This window comes from Harmonia axyridis, chromosome 6 (genome assembly GCF_914767665.1).
Source record: "Harmonia axyridis chromosome 6, icHarAxyr1.1, whole genome shotgun sequence".
NCBI classification, from domain to species: domain Eukaryota; kingdom Metazoa; phylum Arthropoda; class Insecta; order Coleoptera; family Coccinellidae; genus Harmonia; species Harmonia axyridis.
Genome location: NC_059506.1, coordinates 32,655,771 through 32,669,515, shown reverse-complemented (window position 1 = coordinate 32,669,515; position 13,745 = coordinate 32,655,771). Strand labels below are relative to the sequence as shown.

Here is a 13,745-nt window from a genome sequence, read left to right as displayed (position 1 = left end):
ACCAAGCCTGTAAAATATATAAAAAACATACTTGATTAAACATCACAATGTAACTAACAACAAACAAGTATTACATACTTACATATTATTCTGGAACACATTTAATCCTCATTAGCTAGTAGCTACTTGGATAACGGAAGAAATTATTTGAACTCGAATTATTCAGTACCTGCTTACAAAACTGTAGTAATTATTCGAGCATAAAATTCTTACAAAACTGAAAGATAAAGATTGTTATCTCACTTTTTAACACGAAAGTAAGTTGGACATTACAACTAAAATGTTTTTCAGAAGAAAATGTTATATTGTCGAAAGTTCGCATTGCTCAAAAGAAAAAAAGAATTAAAATTTCGGAAATTTTTTTTCCGTAATTATTAAAAATTAAAATTTTTCGAAATTCTTTACCTCACTTTCAGCAGGTTCAAACATCGGAAAAAATAAAAATTTTCAATAAAAAATATTGTATACCTAAATTTTTAAGAAAAACTATAAAATTCAAAATATAAGATTTTCCTATGTAAAAAAAAATCCTAACTACTGATTTCAAGACATTTATAATGATTCATAAATTATCAAAGGTAATTCCACGAGTGCTTCAAATTTTATCGATATTTTTTTTCTTTTCCACGAAAACGTGTTTATGTGGCAAAAACATGAAAATAAACCGATTGATAAAATTACGGGGATTCGTGTGCATAGTAGGTATTTTGGTTGCAATTTATACTTCATAAAATGTTCTTGTTGTTATTAAGGAAAAAGTACCAAGTATGTGCTATCGTTGTATTCCAAATAGAATAACACGCAATTTTCACTGACAATATACAGGGGGTGCCATTTGAAAAGAAAAAATTAAGGGAAGCTATCACAGGGCTGTCAAATGTAAGAACATTTTTTATACATCATTGGGAAAGTACTTTGATGTTATCAAAGCAAATTTTTAATTTTTTCATTATCTTGTCAAATAAGCTAGATATTGCCTATATACGATAACTAGGGACACCCGGTAGATATGTTAGGAAATTACTGCACATCATATTTAAAAAGTACTGATTTTGCATCATATTTTGAATCGAGAATTTTTGATAATTTCTTTTTCTAAATCTTGAATTCATATTCAGGATTTTTTCGTTGCCTGTTCCTAAATCTATTTCATATAATTTTGTTAATTTAAACGAAAATCCATTAGAGACGTAATGTTCTTTCCATTGTCAACTTTCTCTGAATTGATGGTATCTTGTTTTGTGGAGGGGATGGAATTTGGCAGCCCTAGCTAGCTGCGCTAGTCAAAGTAGGCATGATTCAGGTAAGCATTAAATCCTCATTAACTACTTGTATAGATAACGGAAAACATTATTTACACCCTGTTACTCTCATTGAATTATGAGAGAACTGAATGATAAAGACTATTGTATTACTTTCTAGCGAGGACATTATAATTTTAATTTTTCTCCACAAATTTCTAGAAAATTCTATATTTTCGAAAATTTGTCATTCCTTATCAGAAAACAAGAAGTTTAATAAAAATATCTGAAAATTTGTTGCAGGAATTACTGAAAATGAAATTTTTCGATATACTTATATATATATACCTAATTTGTGAAGATTCAAATACGGCAAAATTGAAGATAGAAATTTATAGTAAAAAATATGGGTTACCAATATATTCAAGGTGTATGTTGTTATAAAATTCGAAACATAAGATTTTCATATGAAAATGAATTCTGAACACTGAAAATACAAAATGATTCCTAACTACTTATTTTAAAAAACGGTATTTATAAATTATACAACGAGTGCTTAGAAAAAAAAATAAAATATGAAAACACACCCATTGATAAAATCACGGTGACTCGTGATTTCATCTAAATTTCATCAAACAAAAAATTTAATGAATAATCTTAAAATCAGTTTCAAGAAATATTATAAAATTAAAATTTTTTGAAATACTTCACCTTACTTTCAGTGGATTCAAACTTCGAAACAATTAAGGATAAAAATTTATAGTTGAAAATTTAATTTGTGTACCTATATAATATATATATATATACCAAAATATTCTGTATATATATAAAATTCAAAATATAAGATTTCCTCTTGGGAATGAATATTGAATACTAAATTTAAAACTTCGGACATTTGTTCCTGAGACTTTTTTTCTTAAAAAGACCTAACGAATCATCATCTAAAATTTCATGGAAGCTAGAATTATTTCATTTTGTATATTTATTCTATGGGATTCATTAACCGATCCTAGGAAAGTTCGTTATTTTTCGAAGGTTTTTTTTTATTGTCAAATATCATCTTTTGAGGAATTAGATAAATAAATTTTGAATTTACTCCAATAACAATTTTAATTGCAATAAGAATGTTAAACTGAAAAGAAATATCCATATATTTGTTTTAGGAATTATAAAAAAATATTTTTTTTCAAATTATTTCAGCATATTATTTAATGATATAATTTTTATTTTATAATTGAGAAAATTACCATATACATATAAGTCTTGTGTTATCTTTCTATATTGAAACTAACTGAAGATTCAAAATAAGTTCATACGCAAATTGATATAAATATACACTGATCACCTTTTAAACTACAATGGAAATGATAAATAAATATTCTATTATTATAACTTTTTTATCATATCATTAAAATAATAATAACTAAAATATAAACATAAGTATAAAAAAGAAGAAGAATATGAAATATCAAAACAAGAAGTTCCATGCGCATGAATTCGTTGAGTCATTAAGTAAAGTCATTAAGTAAATTCAGAAAGAGTATATAAACTCAGAGATGTTTTCGAAGCCATCATAAAGTTTTGAGCTTTCTAGTGAAGAGGTGTTTCTGTGTTATAGTTTAAAATTCTATATTTAATATGTCTAGTGTAATAGAAGCGGAAGTTAGCAGTGAGGTGAGCTTATTATATTTTTTCTTTTCATTTCATTAATATTTTTCTGATAACTATGAATAACCATCAAAATTTTAATTTTATTCTTCATACAGTTTCAACAAATATCTTTCAATTTTTCTTTGCAGGATGAATTCCTAACTTATTTTTTCAAAAAACGGTATTTATAAATTATACCACGAGTGCTTCAAAAAAAATAAAATATGAGAACACACCCATTGATAAAATCACGGTGGCTTGTGATTTCATCTAAATTTCATCTTAAACAAAAAATTCAGTGAATAATCTTAAAATCAGTTTCAAGAAATATTATAAAATTAAAATTTTTCGAAATACTTTTTCTTACTTTCAGTGGATTCAAACTTCGGAACAATTAAAAATAAAAATTTATAGTTAAAAATATTGTATTGTAAGAATTTTTTTCTTGAAAAGACTTAACGAATCATCATCTAAAATTTCGTGGTGGCTAGAAATATTTCATTTTGTATACTTATTCTATGGGATACATTAACGATCCTAGGAAAGTTCATTATTTTTCAAAGGTTCACCATTCATTGTCAAATATCATCTTCTGAAGAATTGAATAAATTTTGAATTTACTCCTATAACAATTTTTATTGCAATAAAAATGTTAAACTGAAAAGAAATATATATATATATATATTTGTTTTAGGAGTTATAAAGGAATTTTTTTTCAAATTATTTTAGCATATTATTCAATGATATAATTTTCATTTTATAATTAAGAAAGTCACCATATTAAAAAAAATAATATATTTACATATAATTCTTGTATTATCTTTATTATTGAAACTAACTAAAGATTCAAAATAAGTTTCTACGCGAATTGATATAACTGATCACCTTTCAAACTGCAATTGAAATTATAAAAACTGAAATCAATCAAAAATAATTGAAGAATTCGTTCAAGGAATTATTAGAAAATGAAAATTGTCCAAAATTCTTTTCCGTCCTTCTAGCTATTTCATGTTTCGAAACTTTTTGGGACAGAAATTCATAGTAAAAAATAAGGTGTTTATATAAGTATATTGCGATTGTTTTAAATATTTTCCATAAGTGGTTTTTTGACGTGATATCTTTACATGCTTTTTTACTGACGTTGATTTTTGCAGTTTTATTCATGATAATCCTGAAAATTAGATATTTGAATCTGTCCTCTTCCGACAATCCTGATATTATTTGTAGTCGTATTCATATTCAAATTAGATATTTCTATGTATTTAGAATAATAATCCAACAGTAATAGATCTTTTTATTATTGCAGTAGAATAAATCGATTTCAACTTTAATCCACGGCTCATTAGGAATATCATGATTAATTAGAGGTTCTTTCACATTTTGTTTTCTATATAGGTTACAAGTTTCACAAGAATCACTCAATTTATCTATTCGTAATGATAAACCTTGCCAAAAGTTCTCTAGCTCTGTTTTTAATTTTTTCTTTACCCATATGTCCTATATGTAATTGTTTTAATGTATCTTGTCTTGATTCTTCCGATATTAAAATTTTGTCACCTTCGAATATTAAACCTTCCATAAAAGTTAATTCAACTCTATAGGACCAATAAATTTTCATGTCATTTTCTAAATTCTTTTTGTTATTAGGAAAGCCATTTTTTATTAATATTACTAAATTTTGCAAATGACTGTCAGTTTTGATTATTTGTTTGATCTTTTCTATTTTTAAATCTGATACAGGTAAATTCTTTATTATTGAGCAAATATGCAAATCAATATCTTCTGCAAATTCATATTCTTCATCAATATAGGCTCTTGATAAAGCATCAGCAATTTTCAATTCCTTCCCCGGTTTATATACTAATTTAAATTGGTAAGGTTGAAGTTTCAAAAGCATTCTTTGCAATCGAGGAGGTGTTTTAACAAGAGGTTTTGAGAAAATTGATATTAATAATCGATGATCAGTTTCAATAGTGATATCTCCATTTGCAAATAAATATTGATGAAATTTTTCACAACTAAATACTACTGGGAGCATTTCTTTTTCTATTTGCGCATAAGATTTTTGAGATTCTGTCTGACCTTGATGCATAGGCAATTATTTTATTTTTCTGTTTGATACAAGTACCAAGACCTTTTGAAAATATTACATCATCTCATGATATTATTATGTCTTCATTCGGTTGAAAATATCCTAATATAGGTTCTTTTGAAATAATATTTTTTAACGATTCGAATGAATCTTGTTGTTCATGATTCCATTGAAATTCAATATTTGATTTTAATAAATTTCTTAGCGGTTCTGTTATACTAGATGCATTTGGAATAAACCTTTGTAAATATGTAATCATTCCTAAAAAGATTTCTACGTCTTTTTTATTCTAAGGAGTTTTATAAAATTCAATGGCTTTAATTTTTTCTTCATCTGGTTTTATTCCACTAGAAGTTAATATATGACCCATGTATTTGATTTCGGTAATGCCAAATTTACATTTGTTTTTGTTCAGTTTAATATTGTTTTTTCTACAAATAGCCAATGCAATTTTTAAAATTTTGTTATGTTCCTCAATGCTTCTTGCAAATATTAAAATATCATCTACATAAATTTTGATACCTTTAGCCAAAGAAAATAAATCACTTATACGTTTGAAAAATATTTCCGATGAATTACGCAAACCATATGGCAATCTTTTGAAACAGTATCTTCCGAAGGGAGTATTGAAAGTTGTAAGTTTCTTACTTTGATCATCCAATTTAACATGCCAAAAACCGTTACTACAATCTGGAGTGCTGAAATACTTAGCTCCTGATAACTCGTACGTTAATTCTTCTAATGATGGCACATGGAAATGTTCTCGTTTTATGGCTTTATTCAAGTCCTTGTAGTCAATGCAGATTCTTATATCATTATTGGGCTTACGAACGATTACCATTGAGCTGACCCAATCAGTTGGCTCCGATAATTTCTCTATAATATTTTCGTCTTCTAAGTCTTGAAGTTTTTGTTTCAGTTTTTCGTGAAGATTGAATGGAATTTTTCGCGGTGGTTCAATTATTGGAGTTATATTTGGGTCAACTTCTATGTGATACTCATCTTTCAAACATCCGATACCTGTGAACAGATCATTATAATTGGAAAAAAATTTAGCATAAGTTTCATTTTTATTTTCGTTTGATATTTCAGAAATACCTATACTATGATCTTCATTATTTTTGGTCAATATCTTGAATTTAATTATTTCTTGTAAACCTAATATTGCACATTTATCAGTATTCATTACATGAAAGTCTACATTTCTAATAATGTTTTTATATTTTGTTTCTTATGTACAAATTTCCAAAATTTTGAAAGTTTCATTTCCATAAGTATTGATATTTCCGGTAAAGTTTTCTAGTTTGACATTTTTTAAATTTATAATATGGCAATATATTAACACCTTTTGCTTCTGTATCTAATTTAAATTTAACATTCACAAAATTATTCAATTTCAAATTTTCATACCACTCAGTTTCATCTGCAATATGAGATATTTCTAAAGAACCTAGAAAAAATTCATCTTCTGGAGTATTGTTCTCTAAAGGACTGATATTTTTAGATTTACACATTTTCGAAAAATGATTTAGTTTATGACAATTGTTACACTTAGCTTTATATGCTGGACATTTCCCACGTTGATGTTGTAGACCACATCGTTGACAATGGCGATGAAAATGAAGTTGGTTCTTGTTCATTGATAGTTTCTTCTGACCTGCATGATTTTGTTGATACGATTGAATTGGATGCTCTTGTGCTCTTGATGTTGTTGGCCTTTTATAGTTTCCAGTTTGTTGAATTCTATTCATTTTAAATTTTCTTCTGGACATTTCATTCAATTCCTGGGATGAACAAATTTTTTCCAATTGATTTTGTGATTGCTCTGCTGCTTTGCACGTATTTATTGCTGTTTGAAGATCTAAATTTGGTATTCTTAGAAGAGTGTCTTTCAAATTTCTGTCTGTAATTCCCATGACAATACGATCTCGAATTAAACTATCGGTTAATTTATCAAATTCACATGTGAAACTGGTTTGAAAAGTGTGCTCCTATGTTTTATGACTGTTTTGCAATTATCTCTGGCCAAGTTTTTATAGACTAGTTCAAGCGACTTTGGATATACTATATACAGAAATATTATAATTTCCAAAATGATTTCCACTATTATATTGTAATTTTTTTTTCAGAATCTACAGTTCTCAGAATTAACTGCGTCAGAAGAAGAAGAGGTCCGAATAAATTCTATATTATTTACCAATTCTAGTGAATACAAATTAGTATTACCCCGTAGAGTCAAACAAAAATTTTCTGCAAGTAAGTATAGAGATCTTAATAGAATTATTTATGGTCAATATGAATATGTAATATAATAATGAATCAACTAATATCATCTTTTTCAGAAAATCAGTGTAGAAAATCTGTAATCAATTACAATGGATTATCAATTACAAAACCTATTATCCAGAATGAGATGACAGGAAAACATTCGAAACCTTCAACTCCCTCTAGTTCAGCTGTAAAAACAATTGAAATTATTGCAAGAGATAATACACAGATAATTAAAAATGATTCAAATGGGACAATTGAAAAAATTGAAAGTAGCATCTCGAATAAAAATGAATCTAAAATTGAGGAGCCCACAGTAAATGTATTAAAAAAATCATGGGCTAGTCTATTTGATAAAGATGTTAAAACAATATCGAATGGAAAAATAGACAATAAAATTAATGATTCACATGTAACATCTTTAAAACATACAGAAGTAGTCAAAAAAATAGATTCAGCCACTCATAGGTTAGGAGGTGAGTTCAAAACCATATCTTTTTTTTATATATTTATCTTACTTTCAACTAACAATTTGCTTACATCTACAGTAGATAATTATTTTACTTAGTTGAACCCATTTTACTTGATGAAAAGTGGAATGCTTTGGTTTTCACCTACAAATATCACTGAAAATTCAAGTTTTTATCATGGTTAGTAATATTTTTTAATTTTCAGAATTTCTCAAGAACTATAAAATTGATGGGACCCAAATCAGTTTTAAACCCAGGGGTTTACGAAACAGAAGTAACTTTTGTTATATAAACTCAATATTACAAGCCTTACTTGCTTGCCCACCACTTTGTAATCTCCTCAAACGGCTATCAGAGAACTTCACTCACAATAATGCACTGAAATCAATAACAATGAGTGAAAATATGTAAGTATAAATTAATATAATTTGCAACTTTGATTGAATAACAATTTTATATATGTATTTTAATTATTCAACTATTCCAGGTGTAAATTTATGAATAACTTCGATAATCTGCCCAATGTAAGACGCAAGTCACGTTCAAAAAAGAAGAACAAGAAGCAAACTTTCGTCAATATAGATAATGGCAATTCGTTTGAGGCCTCATCGTTTTATACGATGCTAAACGGAACACGTAGCGATTCTTTCCTTGTTGAAGGACGACAAGAGGACGCCGAAGAGTTCTTAGGCCTTCTGTTAAATGGGCTCAATGATGAAATGATGGGAAAAATGAAATTGATTAGCCATGACGAAAATATTCAAGCAGCTAAAATAGAAGGGAATGTAACAAGAGAAATACAAATGGACAAGACACCGATTAGTGATATATTCGGAGGACTTCTCTGTTCAAGAATCCATAAAACCGGAGATGAAACTTCAGAAAATATTGAACCATTCCTAACATTGCCATTAAATATTAAAAAAGCAAATAACATAGCTGAAGCATTAGAAGGCCTTACAACCAAGAACAAACTAGAGGGTCTGACATCATCGAAAACGAAAGAACCGGTTGAAGCATGGCAGCAAGTGATGATAGAGAAGTTGCCTGTAGTTTTAGTATTACATTTGAAATGCTTCGAATACAGAATGAATGGCTGCACTAAAATAATGAAGACTATAGAATTTCCCATCAATCTGCAGATTGATTCTAAAATATTATCAGGAAGGACGAATACTCCAGCGGAGAGAAAATATAAACTGATATCTGTAGTATACCATGTAGGAAAGGAGGCCAGCTATGGGCATTATATAGCAGATACTTTCCATTCGGGGTATAATACATGGTTGAGGTTTGATGACTCTAAAATAAACAGAGTTACGGAAGAAGATGTTCTTAAACGTCAAGGAGATAGAGTTCCTTATTTATTATTTTATCGAAGGAGTGATACGGTGTGAAGTGTAAAAATTCATTGATATAGTTGTTAATTTGTACAGATTAGTTTTAAGGATGCTGAACATTGTAATATTTTTCTGTTGTTTCATAAGTTATGCCATGTATTGTATTTCGGGAGAATATGATAAATTGACTATACAATGTTATATATATGTATATAAAAAATAAATATTATATTTTAATAAACGGACTTTGTATAAATGTAAAATTTTGTTTGTTTTTTTTTGAAGAAATTTTTTTTCCTAAAACTTAAATTAAATTTTTGCAAAAACTACGATCTCAGAAGGAAAAAAAGATCGTCTTCGTGAAAATTCCAATAAACCATAAACAGTATTAGCTATTTCAGGACTTTGGACTCTTTATTCCTTTTTCTTTGCTCTTGAAATCAGGTGAATTTCGCTCAATGTGATAAAAAAAAACTTGACCAAACTTTATAATTTTTCCCTGTGTTCAGCGGCGCTACGTTCTCCTACTTCTGTAACCTAGATAAATGAGGATATTTTGGAAGATCGTACCTCATGCACTCGAATCATGTAATTTTTTTTTGTTTCACAAATATACCAGTCATGAACTCTGAATTAACCTATATCTATAATGACCCAAAACAAAACTCTCATTAATTTCCGTTTTATATTCTATTATTCCTTTTCCTGGGTCAGAACAATTTTTTTGGAGAATTCTCGTCTCTGATTACTATAAAATTTCTTTTTTCTATTGGTCCTCTAATTCACTTGAAAATCAAAACTTAGTTGAATAATGCTTTCAATTACTCAAAAAAAAGTTCTGTCCAAGGTCAGATTGGATTTCTTTAAATTTTATTATCCTGGATATTTAGACATGAGAACTCATTTCCACCATTTACTAATGTACATGCCTAAAACCTCTAGAATTTGCTTCTGAATAAGGATTGGTCAAGTCTATTCAATTCTTTATACAATATTTAGAATAAATTGAAATAAATTTTTGTATATTAACAACTGCAAATGATTATTTTTCCTCTATTGCTTATGTCATTCTTCATAATTTTGAAAACAATGTTATGGATAATTGGTTATTATTTAAAGCAAATGTTCCAAATTATTTATTATCTCATCAAAGTTCATTGAGTCTGATTTAATGTTAATTTAGTTACTCAATTTGTTAACCGTTTACTCAATAAGTACAGTTTTAGTCATTTTGAATATTCTTTTGATTGGTTATTAGTTTTTCCTCTTTTAGAATTGAAATTTCATTCCAAGACAGAAATTAACCAATATCATATATATTGATTATTGTGTGGGAACAGACACGAATTTGTCAATTTTTTAATATTCATATTATTATTCGGTTCCTTGAAACAAAAAATTTATCTACTTCCCATATTTGAAGTTTTTACAAACATGGGTGGCAGCATTTCATTTTTATAACGTAAAAGACGTCACGAAATATTATTGTTTTTGTTGTTATCACTAAAAAAATACAAAGTATGTGCTGTCGTTGTAATGTTGTATTCCAAATAGACACGCAATTTTCACTAACAATATAAAGGGGGTGTCATTTGAGAAAATAAAAAGTGAGGGGTAGCTACCACATGGCTGTCAAATGTAGAAACCTTTTTTATACATCATTCGGAAGGTACTTTGATGTTATTCAGATCAATTTTTTTTATTATCTTGTCGAATAAGCTAGATATTGCCTATTTTTCATATATTTCGAGATTTATATCATTTTGTGTTAATGGTATAATTGTAATCCAGTCATATATAGGGTGGTCCCATTCAATTAGAAATTAATTTTCTTTCAAGAGATATAGAGAAAAAGTTGAGGTTTTTCAAATGGGACGCCCTATATATGATTAGATTACAATTATAAAATAGACACAAAATAAATTATATTTTGAAGTAAATGAAAAATGTTCATTTATAAGGTGTCCTTTCAAAAAATTTCGAAAAACTCAATATCTTTGAAACGGTCAGCATTTTTGAACGTTATGTTAATTGAGGCGCATTCCGTTAATTTTTATTGTCCTCGTTCCGGTGCTTTGAAGGAAAATTTCAAGGCCATTTCCTTCAAGGAGATGCGCTTCTCTTTGAGGGATATACCTTTAAACTTTTCCACAGATTGGATCGCTAGAATTATGTTTGTTAATTATTAATTAATCCCATATTTATAGGTACATTATAGAAGTCTTTTGTAAGAGTTCATTCATAAATAGCAAATGTTCGTTAACCACCAGTTGAAAATTTTTTGATAAAGAATTTGTTATTTGTGAAGATAAAGTAAGTTGATATAGATTATTTATCACCGAAATATATTAAATATTATTAAATACCTAGTAAACAAATATTTCATTCTGTATTAATAAACATTTTTGAATGCATAATTTAACTATTAATGAATATATCAAATATAAATCTGCTGTATCAGTTGTGAATGAATAACTTCCAAATAAGTGCTTTATTAATACAAAAATATGGATTTCCCCCAGTCTACGTTTTCGGTCTAAACCGCAAACAGTCTTATCGTACTACATTCTGGCAGGATCAAAAATTGAAAAAGGAATTGAAAGGAATATTAAAAAAATATGAGTCCTCATTTCACATATTCTTTCATAAAAATCACATTAACTCATGAGCCGTCCAGTTTTAACAGTTATAGCATATTACTGAAATTGTCATCAAATGAGCTTTACCTAATGATGCAATAATATTCTGGATGTACCATTTGAAATAGGAAATTAATTGTCTGTTTCCAGTATACCTATCCAAAATTTGTAGAGATCTAAAAATATTTTAGAGAAAAAGATCATTCTATATTAAAAAAAAAACATTATTTATTATTATACGTTTCAAAATTGTGAAACTTATAGTCAAGTGTTTTATTTAGTTTCTTTATTTAATATTGAAATTATGTTTCACCAAGGGATATTCGAGGAATCAATTTCTAAAAGGTCAAACTCTGAAACCCCAACTTTCGAATTTTCAGCACGAAATTAGGGTTATTTTTCCATAAACGTCTAATGGGTTATCGCAGTGAATCACCCTGTATTAGGTTGATATTGTTGTGCAATTGTATCAATTGTAACCATTTTTAAGAGGTGCAAATGCGCAAAGCTCGCCGACTCCACGTCATTGCCATTCTATGTTCATGGCAATTGACATTTACCATTGACATTCGACAAAGAATTATGAAGATTACTTTCCAGTCTTTGTTCATAGAAAAACTCAACCAGTTTAGATTTCTTTTCGAAAGAACAACACCGAACAACATTCGAAACTGTCATAAATCTAACCCTCTTCTTCTTGGGCGCTGGCTTCAGACGTATTTTATCGCTCAATTTCTCGGTCATTTCAATATCCATTACAAGAAACACCTCGGGACCATAATTTGTCCATTTGATCAAAAATTGAGACAGTTTTTTCGAAAAAAAAATAATCTGCTGAAATATTAAAAAATTGTAATTCCTAGTAGTAACCACTCTTTTTCATAAAAATCCCATTAACTCATAGGCCGTTCAGTTTTGACCAAAGTTTTGGCATATTATTATTATTATTATAAATAATCATTAAATGATCTCATGATATGAATCTGAATATTTTGAATTTTCTAACAAAATCAAACACAAACATATAATATGACACGATCAGGTTATGTCCATAGAAAAATAATTTATATGGTTATTTTTATAAATCATACACGTTTTGAGTTGCGCAGATCCCTACTCAAAACTCATCGGGAACATAAACCGCCAAATTTGCCTGTTCAGTGTAAAAAGAAATGAAGCGATACAATTCACCCATGGAGGAACTTTTATTTTTCTTCCATTTTCTAAGGGAAATGGTAAGGAAAATTTTACGAAAATTTTTATACAAAAAATTTTTCACGTGAGATCGTGTAGCTATGGCTATACTTGGCTATGGTTGAAACGCACATGCGATATGGTATACTGGTGTGGGGAAACAGCTCCCATGCCAGCTCCATTTTCCGATTGCAGAGGCGTGCAGTCAGGATTCTGGGCGGTCTTTCCTATCGCGATTGCTGTAGAGATACCTTCAGGAAATTGAATCTCTTAACATTTCCATCAATTTTCATTTTAGAAAATATAATGTATATTCACAAAAAAAAAGATGATTTCCGTGTCCAATCGGATATACACGATCATGACACAAGAGGTAAGTCCCTCATTAGAAGAGACTTTTTTAGACTAAAGAGATCACAGCAAGGGCCGGAATTTTGGGGAGTTTCACTTTATAACAAACTTCCTGGTGGGGCTAAAAACCTGCCAACGAAGCAGCTAAAGTCCAAGCTGATTAAGATTTTAACGACAAGAGCTTTTTATTCACTTGACGAATTTAATAAGATGACGATGGACAACGAAGATTTTTTATGATACTCTGTTCGTGAAATATTTATTTAGTTACATTTGCTTATACCTTTATATGTGTGTATATATTTTATGTATGTATATATTTATGCGCCTTTTAACCTATATGTTTATATATTTATTTGCATTTTAACATATTTATTATTATTTTATTTATTATATACATTCCCACTGTTTTGTATGACTTTGTCTGTTTATGCTCATTTCTCGACTTGTGAAAACAATTCTATTGTAACTCACCAATAAATATCTATCTATCTATCTAT

At 28.3% G+C, this 13,745-nt stretch overlaps 1 protein-coding gene across 1 annotated transcript; it reads left to right on the top strand.

Moving 5' to 3' along the window:
- Positions 1-7,934: 7,934 nt before the first annotated feature.
- Positions 7,935-9,118, top strand: LOC123682504 (ubiquitin carboxyl-terminal hydrolase 10; the record flags this gene model as incomplete). The annotated part of the gene is made up of 2 exons (XM_045621147.1): positions 7,935-8,128; positions 8,209-9,118. Coding segments are annotated over 2 exons (1,104 nt in total), but the record flags the coding sequence as incomplete, so codon positions are not given.
- Between the last annotated feature and the right edge of the window lie 4,627 nt (positions 9,119-13,745).